Here is a 26,381-nt window from a genome sequence, read left to right as displayed (position 1 = left end):
ACCATACACATTAAAATTGGAATGAATCATTATTTGTCTTTCTGATATTTAAAACAAATATGCCATTTTCCTTTCTACTTTTAGGTTATGAGATGGTCTCAGCAAGATGGTCTGTCTTTGAATTGGAAATTTTTAAAGCTGACATATGCTGGTACTTTATCTCCTTTAAGTGGACTATAATTTCTTCTGTTACAACTACTACATAAGCAGACAAAATAGCAAAGATCTGTTCTGTGTCAAGTATGACAGTCACAACTCGTGGGTCTCCAGTAGGAGGGAATGACAGCCAAGGCCAGGCTCCTGATGGACAATCTCAACCCCCCTTTCAACAGAATCAGGTAGGATGTGTTGTGTTAAGGTTGTGGTGTTTTGGGTGCCATGAGTTACTAAACAATGATTCAGAGGCCTTGAATGATTTATAATCCGGAAGCTTATTGGCATTTTAATTTACATTTAAGTAGAGTCACTGAAACTCGTAGGAAATCTATTGTACATGGTTAAGAATGTTCTTTTTTTTTTTTTTTAAGAATGTTCTTTTACCTTTTTTTGTTGTTGTTGTATATAAGACTGAAGACAACAGAATTTAGTTATTTTGTAACAATTTGTTATAAGCATAGATTTAAGTCCGCTCTTTATCTTGGAATCCCATTTTTGTACCATACTAACCTTGTAGCTATTGCTAAGTAAATATCTATGCCTTAGTTTCTGTATGTTTATTTATTTAGTTAGGTAAGTAGATAGTTATTTTTTAATATGATAAGCCCTGTTTATTATAGCATGTATAAACCATGAACAGTCTGAGTCTGTCAGAGGCCTCAGGACGCTGTCCTGCCTGCATTTGGGAGCTGTAATACAGGACACATGTCCCATACTCTGCCTGCCAGCAGCTTCCAGCATGTGAATGCTGGAAGGGCCCCCACTGAGTGACTGTCCCAGAGGGATGTACGGTGGCACAGAGCCAAACCTGGCCCCCATCCCTTTTTGGCTGACAGAGTTTAAAATGTTTTTTTTTTCATTAGTAGCCAACAATTTCAAAATATTTCACATAACAATGTGGCTTTTTTACTTCACTAGTTTTTTTCACACTAGAACTATATTTGCTCATTATAGCAATTAGTTACAACTGAATGACAGCCACTGATTTCAGATGGAAATCTGAGCCATATCATGTCCCCACCACACCTTCTTGTCACTCAGGTTCGGTTGCCATTAGTAATTCAGTCATGCAGATACTTCTCATCACAAGGCTATGCCTCTGTTTCCTATCTCCAGTAATTGCAGGAGAGTCCTTTGCTCTACAAAGGCCTAACAACACAAAGGCCTACTTCATTTTTATAGCCTTTCTATCTCTAAAGGCATCTGCATTGAGCTCTGTGAACTAGCAGTTTCTGTGTCTTTAAAATGACAATAAGTAAAAATCTCTACCCACATTTTAGTATCAAGGTTTAATGCTAGCCTATCTAGAAATAATTTTTTCTTTGAAAAAATTTGTGTATGGCTAATGGACAATACTTCTAAAAGGCTTACAGTAATATTAATCCTCTTCTGAAAGTGGTCATTTATATTTACTTTTTTCTTGCGCACTTTTTCAAGGGAGTTCTATAATTTTGCAAAGTAATGTTTTGCAAAGGGAGTTTGAAGGGAGTCTATAATTTTGCAAAGTAATGTTTTGCAAAGTATTGGCTCTGTGTTTTTTGTTTGTTTCTGTAAACAGATCTTTATGTTTTTTACTTTCTTTGTGTTTCATTGCTTTTCATTTTCTAGTTTTGTGATACAGAAATTTAGATGATTGTTCAGGGTTTGTTTTTGTTTTTTGTTTAAAATATGTATTTTAGACCACAAATTTTGCCAAATCACATCCCATAGCTTTTAATGCATTCATATCTATTACCATTCGCTTAACATATTTTAAAATTTGTTTGATGATACTTAATATAAGAATCTTTTAAGAAATGGAGTTCTTCCCTTTCAAACTCAGAGGTTTTCTAGTTAACCTTTTTGTTATTGACTTATAGTTTGATTCCTTTGTTGCTAGAGAATATGTTCTTTGTGTCATAGTTTGGGAATTTATTGAGGCTTGATGTATAGTAATTTTGAGTACACGAGAATTTGAAAAAAGTCTGTATATTTGACTGTAGCATTTAATGTCAGTTGCTTCCAGTTTGCTTTCTTGCTTTTCAGATGTTCCCTATACCCTTGTTTCACTTCCTTTTGTTTTGTTTTGTTTTGTTTTGTTTTAACTTTGTGTTATTACTGGTTGAGAGATAATGTTAATCTACCTGGGATTGTGGACCTGCCCATTTTACTTTTTTGTTCTATCAGTTTAATTTAATTTGATTTTAAAGATTGAGGATGAGTGCACGTGTGAATGTGTGCATGCACTAGCAGGGATAACAGCAAAGGGAGAAGGGGAAGAGAATCTTCAAGCAGACTCCTGGTCCACTGTGGACCCTGACACAGGGCTCAATCCTGGAACCCTGAGCCCAAACCAAGAGTCAAAAGTCCAACCAACTGCACCACTTAGGAGTGTCCTTGCTTTATCAATTTTGGTGAGATATATTTTGAACCTGTATGATGCATGTATGTATTTATAAATATATATACATAAATGCACTATTCTCTTAGGGAAGGAGGAGCTCTATTGTTATGCGGAATGTCTTATTTTTTTTAAAGCACTCAATTTTTGTCTGTGTTTATTTTATTTTTATTTTATTTTATTTTATTTTATTTTATTATCTTATTTATTTTATTATTATTTTATTTATTCATGAGAGACACACACAGAGAGAGGCAGAGACACAGGCAGAGGGAGAAGCAGGCCCCATGCAGGGAGCCCGATGCGGGACTTGATCCCCAGACTGGGGTCACACCCTGGACTGAAGGCGGCGCCAAACCACTGAGCCACCAGGGCTGCCCGTATTTTATTTTATTTTATTATTTTATTGTATTATATTGTATTTTATTTTATTTTATTTTATTTATTTTATTTATTTATTTTATTTATTTATTTTATTTTAATTTTATTTATTTTAATTTTATTTATTTAATTTTATTTATTTATTTTATTTTATTTCATTTTATTTTATTTATTTTAACTTTATTTTATTTATTTTATTTTATTTATTTTATTTTATTTTATTTTTTCATTTCATTTCTTTTCTTATTTTATTTTATTTTATTTTATTTTATTTTTTGTTTTATTTTATTTTTTATTTTATTTTATTTTATTTTATCTTTTTTTGTGTATTTTTATCTTATCTTATCTTATTTTATTTTATTATTTTGTTTATTTTATTTATTTCATTTCATTTCATTTTTTTAAATTTTATTTAATTTTATTTATTTTATTATTTTATTTTTATTTTATTTTATTTATTTTAATTTAATTTTATTTTATTTTTAATTTTATTATATTTTATTTTTTATTTTATTTTTTATTTTATTTTATTTTATATTATTTTATTTTTTTATTTTATATTTTATATATTTTATTTTATTTTATTTTTAATTTTTATTTATTTATGATAGTCACACAGAGAGAGAGAGAGAGAGAGGCAGAGACACAGGCAGAGGGAGAAGCAGGCTCCATGCACCGGGAGCCTGACGTGGGGTTCCATCCCGGGTCTCCAGTATCGCGTCCTGGGCCAAAGGCAGGCGCCAAACCACTGCGCCACCTAGGGATCCCCCGGTTCATTTTATTTTTATTGCATGTTTTATTAATTCTCCTGAACCCTGCCATTTTAAATTGTTCTCTTGTATTTTTTCTGTAAGGAGACTTTTTACTTTTTTTTTTTTTTTTTAAAGATTTTATTTATTTATTCCTGAGAGAGAGAAGCAGAGGTATAGGCAGAGGGAGAAGCGGGTTCCCCATGGGAAGTTTGATGTGGGACTCTATCCCAGGACCCCGGGATCACTCCCTGAGCCAAAGGCATATTCTTAACCATTGAGCCACCCAGGCATCCCTATAGAGGCTTTTTAGATTCACAGCAGAATTGAGAAGAAAGTACAGAAAGTATTCTTCACTACCATCCTCCTACAATAACCTATACACATTTTAGCCTCCTCTGCAAGAGTGTGTTTGTGAAATTGACAAAACTACAATGACATATCATTATTGCTCAGGCTTCATAGTTTACAGGTATGATTCACATTCTCCTTTATACATTCTTTGGGGTTTGACAAGTGTTTAATGACATATACCATTACAATATCATAGAATAGTGTGTCTGTTCTAAAATTTACTCTGCGTTTTTATTCTTTTCTTCCCTGAACCCTTTGCAGTTAATGCTCTTTTACCCACCTGTCCCGTTTTGCTTTTTCTGGAATGTCATATAGTTGAACTCCTATTTTATAATCTTTTCATATTGGCTTATTTCACTTAATAGTATGCACTTAAAATTCTTAAATGTCTTTTCGTGGCTTTGGTTGCTTTTATTTGTGTATTTTTGTTTGTTTTCAGTCACTGAATAGCATTCCATTGTCTGGATGTACCACACTTTATGTGTTCACTTTCTGAAAGACATTTGGTTGCTTCCAAATTTTGGCAGGAATAAAGGCTCCTGGGTGGCTTAGTGGTTTCAGGTCCTGATCCCAGGGTCCTGGGATTGACTCCTGCATTAGGCTCCCAGCAGGCAGGCTGCTTCTCATTTTGCCTCTCTGCCTCTCTGTGTGTCTGTCATGAATAAATATATAAAATAAATAAAGTCTTTTAAAAAAGGGAACAAAGTTACTGTAAATATTCATTCACATGCAGGTTTTTTTTTTTTTTAAAGATTTTATTTATTCATTTATGAGAGACACAGAGAGAGAGACAATGGGGCAGAGACACAGACAGAGGGAGAAACAGGCTCCATGCAGGAAGCCTGACCTGGGACTCGATCCCCGGTCTCCAGGGTCTCACCCTGGGCTGAAGGCAGCGCTAAACCACCCAGGCTGCCCAACACACAGGTTTTTGTATGGACATGTCTTCAGCTTATTTGAATGAATACCAAGGAGTACAATTGTTGGATTGTATGACATATTTATAGTTCATAAATATAAATATTTAAAGATATTTAAGTATATTTCCATGTACTTATTTGCTACCTGTTGCATTCTCTTTGGTGAGGTTTCTGTTCAAGTCTTCTCATTTTTAGTCATGTTTTCCATTTGTTCAGCCTAAGAACTCTTTGTATATTTTTTTAAAAAGATTTATTTATTTATTTATTTATTTATTTATTTATTTATTTATTTATTTATTTATTTATGGGGGGGGGCGGCAGAGACACAGGAGGAGGGAGAAGCAGACTCCATGCCGGGAGCCCGATGCAGGACTCGATCCTGGGACTCCAGGATCGCGCCCTGGGCCAAAGGCAGGGGCTAAACCACTGAGCCATCCAGGGATCCCCAAATCTTTTTTTTGGATATTTTGGATAACAATTCATTATGTTGTAGCTATTTTCTCCCTTTTAGTTTGTTTTCTTATTCTCTTGGCAGTGTCTGTCATGGAGGAGAACTTACTAATTTTGGTGAAATTCAACTTAGCAGTATTTTCTTTTTTTTTTTATTTTTATTTTATTTTTTTAAATTTTTTTTTAAAATTTTTATTTATTTATGATAGTCTCACAGAGAGAGAGAGAGAGAGGCAGAGACACAGGCAGAGGGAGAAGCAGGCTCCATGCAGGGAGCCCGATGTGGGATTCGATCCCGGGTCTCCAGGATCGCGCCCTGGGCCAAAGGCAGGCGCCAAACCGCTGCGCCACCCAGGGATCCCTTAGCAGTATTTTCTTTAATGGATTATGTCTTTGCTGGTCTAACATTAATCACTAAACCCAAAGTCACCTAAATTTTCTTTTCTTTTTATTTTTTCTTTTAGATTTTATTTATTTATTCATGGGAGATACAGTGTGTGAGAGAGAGAGAGACAGAGGAGAAGTAGGCTGCATGCAGGGAGGCTGGTGTGGGACTTGATCCCAACACTCCAGGATCATGCCCTGAGCCAAAGGCAGATGCCCAACTGCTGAGCCACCCAGGCATCCCTAAATTTTCTCTTGTTATATTTTTCGGGAGATTTATAGTTTTGTATTTTATCTTTAAGTCTTTGATCTATTGTGAGCTACTTTTTGTGAAGGGTGTATGGTCTGCTTTCTGTATTATACTTCTTTTTTTTTTTTTTTTTTTGGTTATCCAGTTGTTCCACCTCCATTTGTTGAAAGACCACCTTGGTTTTTTGTTTTCTCAAAGATTTATTTATTTTAGAGGGGGAGAGAGAGCATTGGGAAGGGGAGAGGGAGAAACTTTAGCAGACTCGTTGAGCTCAGAGCTAGTGTAAGGCTCACTCTGAAGACGCTAAGATCATGACCTGAGCTGAAACAAAGAGCTGACTGCTGACTAAACTTGAGTGTACCACCCCTAGGCCCAAATAGACCATCTGTTTTATCCATTGTATTATTTTTTTCTTCTTTTACAAAGAGAAGTTCACTCAGTATAGTTCTTTCTTTCTCCATCCCTTGAATCGTAGTCTGTATTTATATTTAAACTTTCTGACAAACTTTCAGACCAGTATACCTTACCAGTATAAGGTTTGGGTTTTGCTTTTTGATCCATTCAGTCTTTTTATGTTTGTTTCTTTTTTAATTTACTTTTTATTTTGTTTTGTTGGTTTCAGATACTTATTTATTTATTTATTTATTTATTTATTTATTTATTTATTTATTTATTTATTTTATAGATTTATTTATTTATTTATTCAGAGAGAGGGAAAGAGGCAGAGACACAGGCAGAGAGAGAAGCAAGCTCCATGCAGGGAGCCCGACGTGGGACTCTATCCCGGGTCTCATCTCACCCTGAGCTGCAGGCAGCGCTAAACTGCTGTGCCACCTGGGCTACCTCTGATTTTTATTTAATTTCTAGTTAGTTAACACAGTATAATATTGGTTTCAGGAGTAAAATGTAGTGATTCATTTTTTGCATACACCACCAGGTGCTTATTTCAGGTACTCTCATTAATACGCATCCCCCATTTAGCCCACTGCCCATCCACCTGTCCAGTGACCCTCAGTTCGCTCTCTGTAGTTAGGAATCTGTGGTCTTAGAGTGTTTTTTGTTTTATCTTTTGTTCATCTGTTTTTTTTCCCCCTAAATTCCACATGAGTATAATCATGCAGTTTTGTTTTTGATTGACTTATTTCACTTATACTTTCTGGCTCCATCCATTGTAGTTGCAAATGTCAGATTTCATTCTTTTTGATGGTTGAGTTACTGTGTGTGTGTTGCGGGGGGTAAGGGGGGAACCACATCTTTATCCATTCATCAGTTAGTGGACTGGGGCTCTTTCCATAATGTGTTATTGATAATGCTACTATAAAAACATCATGAGGAATAAGTTCCTTTCCTTCCCCCCTTTCCTTCCCCCCTTTCCTTCCCCCCTTTCCTTCCCCCCTTTCCTTCCCCCCTTTCCTTCCCCCCTTTCCTTTCCCCTCTTCTTTTCTTTTCTTTCTTCTTTTCTTTCTTGTATTCCCCCTTTGTATATCTATGTAGTGTCCTACAAATCTTGAAATTTTTTTTTAAACGGTTTGCTTTCTAGTGTTGGGAGTTTCTTTTGAACATATTTTACCTCGAGAGGTTGTGTCTTGTGTACTTGTGAGCCCATCAAAGGCTTTGTTGTTAGTATAGTGGTTTTTTATATCAAACATTTATTCTTTCTTAGAATCTCATGTCTCTCCTTACATGAGCCATTCTTTCTTTCAAGTTCTATTTTTTTCTGTTAGCATTCTTAGCATATTACTTATAGTTATTTTAAATGTTTGTTTGGATAATTTCAATATCCTAGTCATCTTAACTTTCACGTTTGCTCTGTCTTCAGACTGTATTGATGATTATTTTACTATGTGTTGGATTTTTTTGAAACTTGGAAATAATGTGCTCAATAAAAGGGACTGGTATGAATGAATAAGTCTTTCATATTGTATAGGTATAGAGGGAAAGAATGGCTAGAGAAGGCTGGAATTGAGTATTTCACTTTCCCGCATGTGAAAGTCTGTACCAGGCTAAAGTTTCATATTTCCCTTCTCCTATGTTGGTTAGGTTTTTATAAAAACCTAGATTAGGACCTGGTGAACAGCTTCTCTTGAGGGTAGGCTTTTTTAAGAACAGAATGTTCTTCCATATTTCAAAATGGCTACTTTGCATCACTTCTCCTGGAAAACAAGAAGCTTTTTCTATGATCCTGACTGATAACCTATAGGATGACCTGATAGGAACACAAAAAAAATGAGTGTTCTCTTAAGTCAAGACTCTGCAGTTTTTGACTTTCAGACTTTCTCCATCAGCTTTCAATCAATTCATTAAGTGCAGTTTAGGTTTTTCTGTCCTGCTCCTTATTTACATAAGATTTTCTCTATGTCCTCATTGTCCTTCAGATTCCTCTTCTGATTTTGTGGGCAGCAGTCTGCTACATGATCTTAATTCTCTATCACATCTGTGAAGAGTTGTTGATTCATTGTATTAAGGAGTAACAGCTCCCCCAGAACCAGAAATCTAATTCTCCACCTAATCCTTTTATTTTCTTCTCTGTCTATATATATATGTGTATTTTTAAAAGATTTTATTTCTTTTTTTGAGAGAGAGCAGGTGGGAGGAGCACAGGGAGAGAGAGAGAGAGATCCTTGGATCATGATCCAAGCCAAAGCCAGATGCTTTACCAGCGGAACGACCCACATGCCCCTACTTTCTTCTCCTTTGTGTCCTTATATTTAAGCATCTATACTTTATGTCGCTTATGGCTATGTCCTGTGTTTGTCTTGGTCTTTGGGTTGTGTTTTTAATCCTCTTAATATAAATGCTGATATATTTGGGATTTTGTCTTTTATGGTTTATGTGCCTTAAGACTTTGGGAATGGCTGAGTCTTTTCTGACATTTTTTATGTGGTCACCATCTTAGCTGGGGTTGTAGAATATCTAAGGCTTGACTATAGTTGGGAAATGCATCTTCACATTAGTTCATTCAAATGGCATTTGACTAGATGCCTCAGTCTTTCATCACATGCCATCTGCAAAGAGCTCCTTTTTAAAAAAAAATTCTTTTATTATTGGAGTTCAATTTGCCAACATTTAGCATAACAGACGGTGCTCATCCCAAGTGCCCCTATCAGTGCCCATCACCCAATCCCCCCGCCTACCTCCCTTTCCACTACCCCTTGTTCGTTTCCCAGAGTTAGGTGTCTGCAAAGAGGTCCTTAAGTGTCTTTAAGTCATGGTAACTTTATGGCTTCACCTCAGAAATTATACTATTTCCACAAAGCTATATAATTAAGAAAGTTCGTTATTTTTAAAAAAAGAAAGTTCATTACAACCGTGTTTTTTTGTTTTTAACGATTTTTTAATTTATTCATTCATGAAAGACACAGAGAAGCAGAAACATAGGCAGAGGGAGAAGCAGTCTCTTGCAGGGACCCTGATACGGAACTCTGTTCCTGGGCCCCAGGATCATGCCCTGAGCCAAAGGCAAATGCTCAACCACTAAGCTACCCAGGCATCCCTACAGCTGTGTTTTATCAGCAGTAAACATTATAAAAACTACGGTTCTTGAATTATAACCTCTTTATACATGCAGTGTTATTACTAATTTATCAAATATCCTCAATTGTTGGGTCTCAATGTAAAAATCCTGGTTTACAAAAAAAGATGAACAGTGTGATCCTAGTTTTATTAAGTATTACATATCCATGTGGAAAATTTAAAAGTAAACATAAACATATTTTGATACTGAATTGCTAAGTGCTATATATATATCTCATTGAAATTTAAGTCTGGAGTATTTAACTTTTAAGACCTCATCAGCTGACTCCTCCAATGAGAATTCCCCAGCAACTCCCCCAGATGAACAAGGTCAAGGTGATGCACCACCACAGCATGAAGATGAAGAACCTACATTTCCACATACTGACTTGGCAAAGCTGGATGACATGATCAATAGGTAAGTCTTGATTTTTTTTTTTTTTTTTTTAATGGAGCTAATAAACTAGGAAAGCAGGCTTCTGTGTTTTTTTTTTTTTATTTTTTTATTTTAATGATAGAGGGGAGGGGGTGCAGAGACATAGGCAGAGGGAGAAGCAGGCTCCATGCACCGGGAACCCGATGTGGGATTCGATCCTGGGTCTCCAGGATCGCGACTTGAGCCAAATGCAGGTGCCAAACCGCTGCGTCACCCAGGGATCCCTTGTTTTTTTTTTTAATCAGCATTGCTCTGCTAAAGAATAAGAAAAAGTGGGATTGCAGCATCACAGTTGTAATTTTGCTGTTTCCTAATTGCTTTAATATGTTGCATTTTTAATGCAAGCATTGGTATGAATTTCTAAAAATTGAAAGATGATGCCATGAATAAAAATTTTATTTATTTATTTATTTATTTATTTATTTATTTATTTATTTTTTAAAGATTATTTATTTATTTATTCATGATAGTCACAGAGAGAAAGAGAGAGGCAGAGACATAGGCAGAGGGGAAGCAGGCTCCATGCACCAGGAGCCCGATGTGGGATTCGATCCTGGGTCTCCAGGATCACGCCCTGGGCCAAAGGCAGGCGCCAAACCGCTGCGCCACCCAGGGATCCCCTATTTATTTATTTTAAAAGATATTATTTATTTATTCATGAGAGACAGAGAGAGAGGCAGAGACAGGCAGAAAGAGAAGCAGGCTCCAAGCAAGGAGCCTGATCTGGGACTCCAGGATAACTCCCTGGGCCAAAGGCAGACGCTCAAATGCTGAGCCACCCAGGCATACCTGTAAATAAAGATTTTAAATGCTTTGTGATCCTAATGAGTGTTTTCATTCCTAGAACTATACATAGGGAGTCCCTTTTGAGTGTTTATAAAGATCATTTCTTTCTGGTATATTGCTAGATGACCTTTCTTATTTATAGCATGTCTGTTCTCTATAACATGTTACTGTAAAAGATTGTAGTTTGCTGGTATTCGATTTTTATTAAAGTGTACTTACAGTTAAGACTGGAGGACTGAGTTACTTAATTCTTTAGTGGCAGGGAAAGAAAAAAGATGGCTTTTGTATAACCTATACTAAAAAAACAAAAAGTATTAATTTGCAACCAATAGATTTTTTGTAAAAGGTATCTTTTGTTTTTTTTCTATAAAGGACTTAGCGATAGATGGAATATAATTCTTTCTGGGAAGAACTAGGTTAGTCTGTGGAATATATTCTTCAAGTACTGAACTTTTCATAATACAAGGGAAAATACTAGCCTGGGAATGGTGGCATTGGTTTTGATGTAGGAGTATACCTAGGATGATACACAGGTTTAGAGGCTCCTTAAGTCATTTGATTTTCAAGAAAAGTAGGTATATGTCTTGTTGAGATGAACTGAAGCAGAAGCCATTTGCCTCATTATTTCATTGTGAAGGGGACCAAAGACATATTTGTCTCCTTTTAGTAATAAATTGGAAACTCAGAAGAATTCTTTCTTTCCTACTGACTTTAATAGTAGCTATATTTAACTGATGATTGTTTTTAGTATTAGGACCCATGAAAGTTATTTATTGAATTCTCCATTGCTAAATCTAAACAGTGCTTTGAAAACTTGTATAGATACAGTAGTTCATTCTTAGTTTTACAAAGTAAGTAATTTGCCAATGTCTTAGTTTATGGTAAATGTATAATATAGTCAGTTTTTTCACTTTTTCATTGTATAAATAATTTTGTAAGTAAGTAATGTATAGTTTTACATTTGTGCTCAATTAATACAGCATTTTAAAATTTCTTAATAATTTTAGGCCTCGGTGGGTGGTTCCAGTTTTGCCAAAAGGAGAATTAGAAGTGCTTTTAGAAGCTGCTATTAATCTTAGTAAAAAAGGTGAGTGATGTTACTATGTTTTCTATAATACATGCTTGGTACTTTCATATTGTTCTTAAAGGGTTTTGTCTTTCTTATAAAGTTACATGTTCTTAGACCACTCAACTTTCTGCTAGGGTTATATCTCTACCTAGAACAAATGTTCATAAAAACCTTTGGATAAACTTTTGAGTACCTCTGACTTAAAATTTTATGCAGAATTTTAAAACTTCTCTTTTTTTAAAGAATTTTATTTATTATTAGAGAGAGAGCATGGGGGTGAAAAAGGGTAGAGGGAGAGAACCACACAGTCTCCCCACTGAGCAGGAAGTCAAATGTCGGGCTAATTGGACTTTGGGATCCTTGATCATGACCCCAGTCCAAAGCAGATGAGCAACCAGAAGCCCCATGTGCAGAATTTTATATGTATGTTAGTATCTATAAAGGGCAGAATCTCTTGCATGGTATATATTTGAAAGGGCTGTTAATTAAAAGTCAAAAATATTTTCTAGAATATAGTAGTTTTTAAAAAAATCTGTAATACACATTAAAGCATATTTTACAATTTAAATATACTAGATGGCCATATGATTTCAAATTTACCTGTTGACCCTTTTTGCATGTAAGCCATTTATAATTGAGAAATATGTTAATTTATAAGTAATCGCAGTAAAAACTAAACTTGCCATTTTAGTCACTTACTGAAAAGTCAGTATCCATAAGATATTCTAATCTTATTTTTTAATGAAAATTGCTATTATAATTTTTTTGTAACAAAATGTCAAGATTGCATCTTGATTTTTTTAAAAACTCACAAAAATTTTTGGGAAAAAAAATGTCTTGGGGCCCCTGGGTGGCTCAGTAAAGTGTCTGCCTTTAGCTCAGGTCAGGATCCCAGGGTTCTGGGATTGAGCCCCATGTGGGGCTCCCTGCTCACTGGGGAGTCTGTTTCTCCTACTGCTGCTCCCCTGCGGCTTTCTCTCTTTTTCTCTCTCCTTTGTTTCTCTCTCAAAGAAAGAAAGAAAGAAAGAAAGAGAGAGAAGGAAGGAAAGGATGGTAGGTCTTATTAAAATGAGTTTTGTTTAAGATTTTATTTATCCATTCATGAGAGACACAGGTAGAGGCAGGCATCCAGGGAGAGAGAGCAACAGGCTCCGTGCAGGGAGCCCGATGCAGGTCTCGGTCTCGATCCCTGTTCTAGGATCACTCCCCAAGCTGAAGGCAGGTACCCAACCACTGAGCCTGGCTGAGCCACCCAGGCATCCCAGAGGTCTAGGGTTGGTTTTTGTTGTTGTTGTTGTTGTTGTTTTTAAACCAACAGATAAACAATGTGGTATTTTTCACTATTAATCCATATATAAAAATTTTATTTTGGAGTCCATCACTTCTTGATCAACATTATAGGGCACATTTATAACGTTTTTAGTGTCTATAATGTTTATTACAAAGTCTGTGTTGTGTTTTTCTTGGCAGTGGTAAGATCATTAACAGTTATTCTGTAGTCATTTAAGGAATGTTTTGTTTTTAATCTTATGAACTATGAAAATATTTTATCTTGTAACATGTTTCTCAACACTCAAGTTTCTTTTATTAGTTTGTGCTTTTGTATATTAATTGAAGGACTTACAAAATAGGTATGTTTTAGATTCTACAGGTACAAAATGAACAAAAATTTAAATGCTGCATTCAGAGAATGATTTGCTGAGGCTTTTCCCCATTGATTTTCTCTGGGATCTTGATTACTGTGAAGCAAAGTTTAAGTTTTTTTAAGGGCGGTCCTGGGTTTTAAAGAATCTATTGACATGTATATGATCTAAACCAATCTAAACCACACTGCAAATTGAGTATTTCTGAGTTCTTACGAAGTGTTACAAGTTTTCTTTTTGGCACTTGAGTGTACTGCTTTTCTTAAATCATAGGAAATAAAGTAAGCATGCCTAGATAATAAATGATGAAAGGACCAATTAATTATGAAGACAAGACAGGGTTCATATTTTAAATTTGCTATTAAATAGATAATTTACAGCCAAACAATTTTAAAACAGTTACTTTTTTTAATGTTGAACTGTATTTTCAGTGAGTATAATGCTGTGAAATGCTGTAATTCCCTATTTACACAGTAATTTTTTTGCTTATAGTTTAGTTTCATATTTTTTTTCTAGTTTATATTTTGAACCATTTTTCAGTTTTATTATATTAAGTCCTACAATTGGGCAGAGAAATGTTTTCTTTACGTTAAATTTATTGTGATTTTAAAAAATCTTTTCCTAGGTCTTGATGTGAAAAGTGAAGCATGTCAGCGTTTTTTTCGAGATGGGTTAACAGTATCTTTCACTAAAATTCTCATGGATGAGGCAGTGAGTGGCTGGAAATTTGAGATTCATGTGAGTCTTATAATTTATTCTAGAGACTTATACTTACATGTGTATGGGTTTATCTCTGGAAAATATTGTGAATAATGTTAAGTCTCTTGATGTTTGACAGTATTGAAGGTTTTTGTTTTGTTTTGTTTTGTTTTTTTGAAGGTTTTTAAATACAGTCCTGTTTTTTAGAGTGAATTTGAGATTTTTGAGTCCTGAAACCTTGGTATAATCTATGTCTTGGAATCCCAAATGGCTATGACAATATGCACATCACACATTTCATCAAATGTATCATGTTCTTGATTTTAAGAGTCCGCTATTTTTTCTTTAAGAAAGAAAAATAGCCAGGATATCCAATAGAAGACTTCCAATATAATTAGGACACCAAAGAATATAATTTTAGTATAGATGTAGCTGATAAATAAACTCATAATGTGGAGGAAATGACAAGCAAAGAATCTTACAAACTTGGAAATTTAAACTACAAACCGGTATTCGCACAAGTTGTTTGTATGAATTCAAACTACAGTTTCTTAGTAATTAATTTAAAAAAAGTCAAACAAAATCTGAATTGTTCTCAGATTGGTAAGTGTCTTCAAGTAAATGGCTGCAGGAAACCTGAATACACTAGGGAATTACCTTCAGTCTAGGATAATGCAAGCAAATGCAAAATAATGCTAGCTACCATTGATTCTTAAATACTTTTTATTCTAGAGATTTTGAAAGTAAAAAAAAAATCTTACTTGAATCATTGAACTTTAAAATGTTCTTATGTATAATATAAAATTAATCAAGAATTATAAAACAAATGATATAGTTTTACCTCAACCTAGAAATGTAACTTGAACATTCTCTACAGATGAATATGGCATATAAGTTCTAACATTTTCTAATATGATATGTAACTTTTTAATGGTAGATATAGACATTTGGGAGTTACTTGACTTTTGAATTGATATGTAGATCACAAATTGATATGACTTTGAATGTTTGGGCTGAGGAATTCTTACCTGTAGAGTACAGATTACAAAGAAAGAAAATGGTAATTTGCATGTCTACTTTGTGGTCACAGGGTAGATACAACCAGTGATATTTACTTTTTCTGTAATCTTTCTCATACAGTTTTTGAAATGAGATGCTATACAAATATGAAAAAAGTTAATTAGTTATTTTTACTGATCGGTTTGATCCGATTATTTGTGAAGTATTGTTTTGGTTTTTGGCTTTTTTTAGTATTTGTGAAGTTAAGCAGAGTTCAGATGACCAGTAAAGAAAAATGGAGAGAATTATTAACAGGATTAGAATTATTAACAGGATTAGAATGTTTCTGTGCTTGAAATTACAGTGTTACCTCTCTTAAATGAACTTCTCTTGTCCTTGTCCCCTTTCACATAACAGAGGTGTATTATTAACAATACTCATCGTCTAGTAGAGCTTTGTGTGGCCAAGTTGTCCCAAGACTGGTTTCCACTTCTAGATCTTCTTGCCATGGCCTTAAATCCTCATTGCAAATTCCATATCTACAATGGTACACGTCCATGTGAATCAGTTTCTACAAATGCTCAGCTACCTGAAGATGAACTATTTGCTCGTTCCTCAGATCCTCGATCACCAAAAGTGTGTTGGTTTTCAAAATTCAAAATTATTTTGTTGTAAAGTTTGTTACAAAACTTTAGTGACATGAACCTTTTTACACAACTTCATTAAATGTGGGTTTGTTTAAAAAACATTATTTAGTATATATAGATTCATTAACATTGTACAAGGGGCAGCAGCACTAAAGTCATTCCTGATCAAAGGTTATATTAGGTTGAACAGTTGATGAATATGGTCATATTAGAACACTTTAGTTACCCTAGTAACAAGGTGCAAGATTTGCTCTTTTGCTCTGTCAGTGTTCAAAGTAGCTTTAGACAATATAATTGCTGTAAATCAAAAGCATGGGCTGTATACTTTATACTTAGGTGTATATTTAATAGCAAAAACATACATTTATGACAGGCCATGTAAATAAATTTTTACTATTTCGTGAAATATTGTCAGGCATTTCTTTCTTTTTTTCTTTTTTCTTTTCCTTTTTCTTTTTCTTTTTTTAAGATTCTGTTTTTTTTCATTTGAGACAGAAACAGAGCACAAGCAGGGGGAGAGGTAGGGGTAAAGAGAGAAGCCGACTTATTGCTAAGCAGGGAGCCCAACTTGAGGCTTGATCCCAAGAGCCTGGGATCATGACCTGAGCTGAAGGCAGACGCCTAATCAACTGAACCATCCAGGCACATTTATTAAAATAAAATGAATTTGATTTCTTATGAGGAAATCTTAGTTTTGTTTTTTAAAGATTTTTATTTATTTACTCATGAGAGATACAGAGAAGCAGAGACACAGGCAGAGGGAGAAGCAGGCTTCATGTAGGGAGCCTGATGTGGGACTCGATCCCAGGTCTCCAGGATCACACCCTGGACTGAAGGCGGTGCTAAACCGCTGAGCCACCCAGGGATCCCGGAAATCTTAGTTTTGATTAGCATCTGAATTTTAAGTTAAATAAATAATCTTTCAATTTATATTCATTTTGCAAAAAAGATATGGTCTGCCCAAATTGTAAGTAATTTCAAGAAAGCACAGTAGGAAATTAATGATATATTAGAAATCAGCCAAAAGCACTGAATTAGCAAACCAGGCTATAAAGAAGGCTCCCTGTTTGGCATATGTACATTCTAATATCTTAGTGTATATGTCATTTTAATGACTTCTTAGTGTCTCAGAAAGACTGTATTTTTTTTTTTAAAGATTTTATTTATTTATTCTTTAGAGACACGGAGAGAGAGTGGCAGAGACACAAGCAGAGGTAGAAGCCAGGCATCCCAAGACTGTATTCATTTTGATTAATATTTGAACACATTGAAGGAACTTCTTAGCAGTAGAAGCAGAAAGCATAGCATTAGTGTGTGTCAAACATAGGACATATAAACAGAATCCAAAAACTAACAACAGCACAAAATACCTATGATGTGAAATAAGTGCCTACACAGATAATTTTATAATTTTTATGATTTTACTGTTTTATTACCAATTTGTATGTGTCTCATTTCTGTTTTTTGGTCTAATATGGTTAGGACTTTAGTATCATGATGAGTAGATTGGTCAGGACTGGCATCCTTATTTTGTTCCTAATCTTTTTTTTTTTTTTTTTTTTTTTAAATTTTTTTTTTTAATATTTATTTATTTATGTATGATAGTCACAGAGAGAGAGAGAGAGGCAGAGACACAGGCAGAGGGAGAAGCAGGCTCCATGCACCGGGAGCCTGATATGGGATTCGATCCCGGGTCTCCAGGATCACGCCCTGGGCCAAAGGCAGGCGCTAAACCGCTGCGCCACCCAGGGATCCCTGTTCCTAATCTTTGAGGAAAATCTTTCACTATTTCAAATTGATTTTGATGTTTGATACAGGTTTTTCATATGTAGCCTTTGTTATTTTGAGGTAATTTTTTTTTTTGTTCTTGGTTCAGTGTTTTTACTGTTTTGGATAAAATTTTGGGTAAAATTCAACATGAATTGAGATTATGTGGGGCTTTTTTTCTTTGATTCTAGGAACGTAGTGTATGTTACATTGGTTGGTTTTTGTATACTAAGACATCTTTGTCTTCCAGGGAGAAACATCTACTTGTTCATGTTGCTTTGTATATTGTTGAGGCGTTTTATATCAATGTTCATTAGGATTAGTCTGTAAAGCCTTTGTCTGGCTCTGGTATCAGAATAATCCTGATCTCTTAAAAATGAATTCAGATATGTTCCTTCCTTTTCACTCTTTTGGAAAAACTTGAGAATATTGGTGTTAACTCTTCCTTAAGTGCTTTCTAGAACTTTCCAGTGAAGCCATTTGGTCCCTTGTTTTTCTTTGTAGGAAAGCTTTGGTTCCTTACTAATTATAAGCATGTTCAGATTCTGTTTCTTTCTGATCAGTTGAGGTATAAGTTGTGTGTTCTAGAAATCTGTCAATTTTATTTAGGCTAACCAGTTTGTTGACATTTATTCATAGTACTTTCAGTACAGTTGTTCATAGTGCTTTCTGATCTTATTTGTTTCTGTGAACTCTATAGTAAAGTCCTCTTTGATTTCTGACTTTGGTTGAGGGTGTTTTGGGTTTTGTTTTTGTTTTTTTTTTTTTTAATTTTCCTTTCCCTCTTTCTCTGTTTTTCTGTTCTCTGTATTGTTTATCTGTGGTCTAACTTTACATTATGCTAGTTTTGAATTTAGTTTGATATTCTCTTTCATAGTTCCCCTTAAAGTGAGAAGTTACATTGTTGACTTAATCCTTTAAAAATTTTTTAAAATATATTTAAAACTTCAAATTTTCTGAGATGCCAGGGTTTCTCTGTGGTTTAGCATCTGCCTTCAGCTGCAGTCATGATCCCGCGTCCCGGGGATTGAGTCCCAAGTCAGGCTCCCTCCATGAAGCCTGCTTCTCTCTCTGTGCCTTCTCTCTCTCTCTCTCTCTCTCTCTCTCTCTCTCTCAGCGTCTCTCCTGAATAAATAAATAAAAATATTTTTAAAATAAACAACACCAGCAATTTCCCTTTTGGCACAGATTCCTCTGTGACCAATTGGTTAAGAGTTTTATTTCTGCAACTTTGTGGATTTTCCAGATTTTCTTCTGTTACTGATTTCTAATTCCATTTATTATAATCTGAAAAGATGATTTCTGTGATTTTACTCTTTATTTTACTTTATTTTACCTTTTTTTTTTTATTTGATTCTGTTTGATTCACAAGTGGTGGGGGGCTTATGGCCAGGGAAAAGGAGAGGCAGACTCTCCACTGAGCAGGGAGCTGGATACGAGGTTTTATCCTAGGACCCTGAGATCATGAACCTAGTTGGAGGCAGATGCTTAACTGACTGAGCTACCAAGGCGCCCCTGATTTTACCCTTTTTGTTTCTGCAGAATATTTCACGTGTACTTAGGAAGAATATGTATTTTGCCCTTATTGAGTGTAATGTTATGTATGTCTGCAAGGTTTGGTCGTTCTGTGGTGTTCTGGAAGACAGTGTTTTGCTTATTTTCTTCTGTTGAGTTCTTTTATTAGAAATGCAGTATTGAAGTCTCCAAGCAGTATTCGAAAACTTTCTTCAATTTGTCTGTCAATAGTTGATTCATATAGTTAAGAATTCTGAAGGTCTAGTGCATTGATACTTAAGATTGTTATACATCTTCTTGGTGAATTGACCTTTAATTATTGCATAATGTCTTGTTTCTTACCACAGTTTTTGGCTTACCCCAGTCCATTTTGTTTGATAGCCATTCCTCTTGTTTTTTGGTTACTATCTGCATAAAATATATTTTCCCATTTTTTTTACTTTTATACTATACATATTGTTAGATCTAAAGTGACTCTTTAGGGATACTTGGGTGGCTCAGTGGTTGAGCGTCTGCCTTCAGCTCAGGGCATGATCTTGGTTGAGTCCCCCATTGGGCTCCTCAGTGGGAGCCTACTTCTTCCTCTGCCTCTATCTCTGCCTCTCTCTCAGTGTCTCTCACAAATAAATAAAATCTTTAAACAATAAAGTGACTCTTAGTGTGCATTGGATCCTGGTTTCATCTTCCTCTTCCTCCTCTTTTTTTTTTTTTTTTTTAAAGATTTTTATTTCTTTTGAGAATGAGAGAGTGCAGGTTGGGGGGAAGGCAGAGGGAGAGAGCATATACTAGGCACACTCCACATGGAGCATGGAGTCTGATGTGGGCACCCACCTCACACACCTGAGCAAAAATCAATAATTGAACACCTAACTGACAGCCACTTAAATTCCTCTGGATCCTGGTTTCTTACTGTTCAGCTTGTGTGCGTGTGTATTTTTTAAGATTTTATTTGGGAAGCCTGGGTGGCTCAGCGGTTTAGTGCCGCCTTCAGCCCAGGGCGTCATCCTTGAGACCCAGGATCAAATCCCACGTTGGACTCCCTGCATGGAGCCTGCTTCTTCCTCTGCCTCTGCCTCTCTCTCTCTCTCTCTCTCTCTCTCTAGTCTCTCATGAATAAATAATTTTTTTAAAGTATAATCTTTATATTCAGTGTAGTTATACTGATAGGAAAGATGTACCAGTACCATTTTGTTTTCTATATACCTTACAATAATTTTGTCGTGCATTATATCCTTCCTTACTGACTTTCGTTTATTCATTTGACTTTTTTTGTAGTGACGTGTTTTCATTTCCTTCCCATTTGGGTATATGTGTTCACCCTGTGCTGTGTGGATTAAATACAACACTCTAAAGTTGTAATAGTCTGGTCTAAACTGATACTATCTTTAATTTAGTTGCCAATAGAAGCCAGTTCTCTCCCTACTTTTGTTACTGATGTTACGAATTATTCTTTGTATATTTGTATCCATTAATGGATTTAAAATAGTCATAATTTTGCCTTTTAAAAATTTGGAGAAGAATAGAACAGTAAAGTTACATGCCAAAATCAGAATAGTATTGGTTTTTAGATTTGTCTAACTATTTATTTGCAGGGGTTTTTAAAAAATACATTACTCTATAGGTAGAAGTCACTGTCAGGTCTCCTTTTGACTTGTGTTATAGACTCCATTTAGAGTTTATTCTAGAGCAGATTTAGTGGTAATGAGACTTCAAGTTTTGTCTGAGAATGTCCTGATTTCTTCCTCTTTGAAGTGTTTTTTTTTTTTTTTTTCCCAGACTAATAGTTCTTTGACAGTTTTCCTTTTAACACTTTAAATAAGTGCTGGCCTGAAGTTTCTCCTGAGAAATCAGCTGATTATGTTACTGAAGATCTTCTGTATGTAAAGAGTCATTACTTTATTACTTTAGATTCTCTCCATGTCCTTGATTTTAGTTAGTTTGATTATCATGTGTCTTGGTTTGGGTCTCTGGGTTTATCCTTCTTGGGGTTTATGGAGCTCCTTGTGTTTCCTCAGATTTGGGTTGTTTGGTGCCGTTATTTCTTTATAAACTCTATGTTCTTTTCTTTTTCTTTCTTTTTTTTTTTTCTCTTTCTCTCTGCTCTTTTCTATTTAAATTGGGTTATTTCAGCCCTTGATGGTGTCCTAATAAGCCCCATAGGCATTTTAGACACACCCCCCCCTTTAGACTTGATAACTTCAGCTGATCTGTCTTCAAGTTCAGATGCTTTCTTCTGCGTGTTTGAGTCAGTTGTTGAATCCTACAAGTGAATTTTTCTGTTCAGTTACTGAATTTTTATCTCCATAATGCTCCATTGATTCTTTTTTTATAATTTCTGTCTCTTTTGGTATTCTCATTTTGTTCATATACCATGTTCCTTTTTTATTTTTGTGTCTTCCTTTACACTTTGAGCATATTTAGGCAATTTTAAGGTTTTGTCAGGCGAGGTCAAGATCTCTGTTTCTCCAAAGATAGTTTCTGGGAATTAATTTTTGCCATTATATTGGCCAAGTTCCCTGTTTTCTATCTGTGTCTGTGATCTTTTGCTGAAAATGAAGCATTTGAAACATCCTTTGGTATTATTTCTAGGCTTTGCAGAATGATTTACTGATTACTTGCAAGGGAGGACCTTTGTTAATGAAATCAGTATAAAGACTTAAGATCTTCTGAGCCTCTGCTAGATATGTATCTACTGAGCCATGAAAGTACTTTTTCCATCCTTGTACACAATTGTTTTTACACATCTTCTTTTTTTTTTTAAAGATTTATTTATTTATTTATTTATATAATAGACACAGAGAGAGAATGAGGCAGAGACATAGGCAGAGGGAGAAGCAGGCTCCATGCCAGGAGCCCGATGTGGGATTCGATCCCGGGACTCCAGGATCGTGCCCTGGGCCAAAGGCAGGCGTCAAACCGCTGAGCCATCCAGGGATCCCCTGTTTTTACACATCTTAATTCCCCTAAGCATCTCGTCCCTGCTTCTTGGGTCCTTAAGAGTTCTACTGTATTTCTGTCATTGGCCTCAGGAGGCTGGTGACCTGTATTTAGCCATTTGTAACGAACTATGTCTGCTTCTTCCCATGGATATCCCCTAACCTGAGTTTCAAACCAGTTTTATTTTTCTGACCTCCAAAATGGTGACACAGAGCAATCTCTCAGTCAGCTTACAGATAGGTTCTAATGTTACAGATTTAGTCCTCTTTGCTCTCTGCAGTTCATGTAAGGGATTTGAGGATTCTAAAATGTACTGCTCTAGAGGAGTAGGCATGGATGAGTAAAACACAATGAAATTGCCTACCACTGAGGGGGCCACTTGATGGGATGAGCACTGAGTGTTAGACTATACGTTGGTAAATCAAACTTCAATAAAAAATATATTTTAAAAATACCTATCTCCTTTGAATGTGATTGTTTTTGATTTAGGGGCTGCGTGGTTCGTATAAACTATGGACTGATTTTCAGAAATCCTGGAAATAAACTTGTTTCATATCAGTAGGACTTTGGAGCTTCCCTTTCTTTTTTTTTTTTTTTTTTGACTTTGGAGCTTCCTAATCTCACAACTAGCTCTTGCCAATCCTCAGTTTAACCTTTTAAACCAAATGTAAAGATAAGAAATAGTATACTGAATTTATTCAGAAATGAAATAATTGTTTTAATGGAGGTTTTAAAATATCAAATTTAGCATTAGGATACACAGATGTTTTCTTCTTGTAACAGATTTCTGTTACTTCTGAATATTTTTTTTTTGTATTTTGTTGTGATTTAAGTAGACTCTACTTCCAGCATAGAGCCCGATAGGGCTTGAATTCAGAATCCCAAGATCAGAACCTAAGCTGAGATTAAGAATCAGACACTGAACTATCCAGGTGCCCCCTGAATAATTTTTGTTGTTGTTATTTTTAAATGTAGAATTTATTACTGCCTCTGGGATTAGAAATACCTGTTTCTGATTTTTGTTTTTTTATTTATTTTCTCCTAAACTGGCTTTTTTAGAAGATTTAATGATCTTTTGTTATGCGTTTGTATTTACATGTTTGATTTTATACTTCTATAGCTTTTAAGTTTATTCTACATTCTTACATATAAATATGGTTTTAGATAGTTCTACAAGCTTCACTTAATTTGTATGGGAAATGAATAAATAACAGCTCTGCCCCTATAAGCTACTTTGTAAGTGCAGCTTGTGCTGATTCTGACTCCAGGGATACAGGGAACAAAATTAATAATAGAAAAAAAATTTTAAGTTTCCATAATATATGAATGACTATATAATTAAAATATTTTTTATTTTTAAAGATAATGTCTTGCAGTTATTTTATTGAATATTTCTGACTGACTTCAAGCATATATTCCAGATATAACTTATAAAATTTTTATTACAGGAAAGAATTAATTCTTGGCATTACCTGTGTTACAGGGTTGGCTAGTGGATCTTATCAATAAATTTGGCACATTGAATGGGTTCCAGATTTTGCATGATCGTTTTATTAATGGATCAGCATTAAGTGTTCAAATAATTGCAGCTCTTATTAAGTAAGTTTTATACCTATATATACATATATACATCTTTTAAGTAAGTTATATTTTTAAACTTAATATTAGTATACTTATTTTATTGCTCTAAAAGTCATTAAATTTCAGTTATTTCAAATTGGTGATATGACATTCACAAATATTAAAACTAAAAAAGAAGTGTTGGTATAATACAAATACTAGTAGAAATTTTGTTTTTTCCTTATTTCAGACCATTTGGACAATGCTATGAGTTTCTCAGTCAACATACAGTGAAAAAATACTTCATTCCAATTATAGAAATAGTTCCACAGTTTTTAGGAAATTTAACTGATGAAGAACTTAAAAAAGAAGCAAAGAATGAAACAAAAAATGATGCCCTTTCAATGATTATTAAGTCTCTGAAGAATTTAGCTTCAAGGATTCCAGGACAAGAAGAGACTGTAAAAAATTTAGAAATTTTTAGGTTGAAAATGATACTCAGGTAAAATACTTCTCTCTTTAAATAATTATTTGCTTGTCTTTTCAAATGAAGCTTAACCAAAATTTCTCTTGTAGATTGTTGCAGATTTCTTCTTTTAATGGAAAGATGAATGCACTGAATGAAATTAACAAAGTAATATCTAGTGTGTCATATTATACTCATCGGCATGGTAATCCTGAGGAGGAAGAATGGCTGACAGCTGAGCGAATGGCAGTAAGCCCCTTTGATTTTTCTTTTATGAATAAGAATCTGCGTAAGGAAAACTAGATTACCCCTGATTAGTGTTAAATGTAATAATAACAAAAAGTAACTCTGAAATTGGGAGGTTGATTTATAACCTTTAAAGCCTACACTGCTTTTATAATGGTGATAACAAATGATTTCTTATTTGGAAGTGATAGGTTAACTTACTTTTGTCTTTGGTAACTTCACTGTCGTTGAATTCAGGTATTAATGATGCAATTATAGTTTGGTAGGTTGTTGAAATGCAGGAGGTAAATGGGTAGACATGGAATCTAGTGAATGAGTTGGCATTATGGAAACATACCAGTTAGATTTTAAAATTCTATAATGAGACTTATAACTAATGTAATAAAACATCTGATGTAATGTTTTATCATGATTTTTTGAACTTTTAAAAAATATTTTGGTTGTCAGAGAGAGTGAGCACACAAGCAGGGAGTAACAGGGAAAGGGAGAAGTAGACTCCCCACTGAGCAGGCAGCCCAATGTGGGGCTCAAATCCAGGACCCAGGGGTTGTGACCTAACCTGAAGGCAGACATTTAACTGACTGAGCCAACCTGGCATCCCCATCTGGGAGCAATTTGTGGGCAATGTTGGATTCTGTGTAGTATTGGATAGTTTTGTATTAAAACAATACATAAACATGTTAGTATTAATGTGTTATAATTTGTAAATGTAAACATGATTTAGTCTTCTTTTTTTTTTTTTTATGATTTAGTCTTCTAAATATCCAAAAATGTTATTCAGAAATCTGAGCTATATTTTTATTTTTTCCAGTTTTTTGAGGTGTAATTGATAGATATAATTATGTATAAATTTAATACAAATTCTATAATTGTGTATAAATGTAAGACCTTTAAACAGTGTGGAGATTATAGGTATTGACCCCCTGCATGATTGAAAATCCTCATATAGAGATGCCTGGGTGGCTCATCAGTTGAGTATATATGCCTTCAGCTCAGGACATTGATCCCGGGTCCAGGGATCGAGTCTCACATCCGGCATCCTGCGAGGAGCTTGCTTCTCTCTCTGTCTGTGTCTCTCTCTCTCTGTTTTCTCTGTCTCTCATGAATAAATAAAATATTAAAAAGAAAAAAATCCTCTTACAAAATGTTAACACCAAAGCTTTATACTAAAAGCCTTATTTATTACATAAAATTGTTAGCAAATTTTTTATGTGTGTTATATAATATATATTCTTAGAATAATCTAGAAAAAAATACTAAAATCTTATTCTTCTTTATGGAAGAGAAAATAAATGTGTATATGCATGGACTCAATGCATTTCAAACCTGTGTTGTCAAATGATTACCTCAATAAATTTAGTTAACATCTATCATATTGCATAGATTTTTTTTTTTTTTTTTTTTTTTTAGGAAAAAATATTTTTATCCTTCTTGGGAGAACTCTTAGTATATGCTCTCTGGGAGTGCCTGGGTGGTTTATTCGATTAAGCATCTACCTTCAGCTCAGATCATGACCTGAAATTCCCAGGATCAGGCTCCTTTTTAGGGAGCTGCCTTTTCTCTCTCCCTCTTCACTTTCCTCTTACTATTTGAATATCACAAAGCTTTGTTGAATATTGATACCATGTACACTTTGGTTTTCAGTAGTTCTTTATCTTGTAATTATAATTATGTACCTTTTGACTGAAGTTGCCTATCCTACTTTTTTAGCTCCTATTTGAAACAAATTTTTATTACATTTAGGAATGGATACAACAGAACAATATTTTATCCATAGTCTTGAGAGATAGTCTTCATCAACCTCAGTATGTGGAAAAGCTAGAGAAGATTCTTCGTTTTGTGATTAAAGAAAAAGCACTTACATTACAGGATCTTGATAATATCTGGGCAGCACAAGTAAGGAATTTAAGATGGTAGCTATTTTTTAAGAAGCACACTAAAAATTAAATATTGTGTGGTGGCAGTAATATTGTATTACTTGACTTTTTTAAGCTTAACTCTTGATATATATAAAATTCTGTTAATAGTTTTAAATAAGCCAGGTGTAAATCATAAATTATATAATAATTATATT

The 26,381-nt window shown here is 34.5% G+C and overlaps 1 protein-coding gene across 3 annotated transcripts in view; it reads left to right on the top strand.

Annotated features, from left to right (window-relative positions):
- Positions 1-26,381, top strand: part of LOC140629033 (ubiquitin carboxyl-terminal hydrolase 9X-like) — a 135,942-nt gene that overhangs the window by 18,675 nt on the left and 90,886 nt on the right. For all 3 annotated transcript variants that reach the window (XM_072818433.1, XM_072818431.1, XM_072818432.1), the window contains 9 exons: positions 85-338; positions 9,810-9,955; positions 11,767-11,846; positions 14,097-14,209; positions 15,587-15,805; positions 23,519-23,634; positions 23,846-24,097; positions 24,172-24,310; positions 26,051-26,203. In XM_072818433.1, the coding sequence (XP_072674534.1) occupies positions 243-338; positions 9,810-9,955; positions 11,767-11,846; positions 14,097-14,209; positions 15,587-15,805; positions 23,519-23,634; positions 23,846-24,097; positions 24,172-24,310; positions 26,051-26,203 (1,314 nt within the window). In that variant the 5' untranslated portion in view covers positions 85-242. The remainder of the gene's footprint in view (positions 1-84; positions 339-9,809; positions 9,956-11,766; positions 11,847-14,096; positions 14,210-15,586; positions 15,806-23,518; positions 23,635-23,845; positions 24,098-24,171; positions 24,311-26,050; positions 26,204-26,381) is intronic.

Source organism: Canis lupus, chromosome Y (genome assembly GCF_048164855.1).
Source record: "Canis lupus baileyi chromosome Y, mCanLup2.hap1, whole genome shotgun sequence".
NCBI lineage: Eukaryota > Metazoa > Chordata > Mammalia > Carnivora > Canidae > Canis > Canis lupus.
The sequence above is the reverse complement of the archived record's forward strand: the minus strand, read 5'-3'. Positions and strand labels throughout refer to the sequence as shown.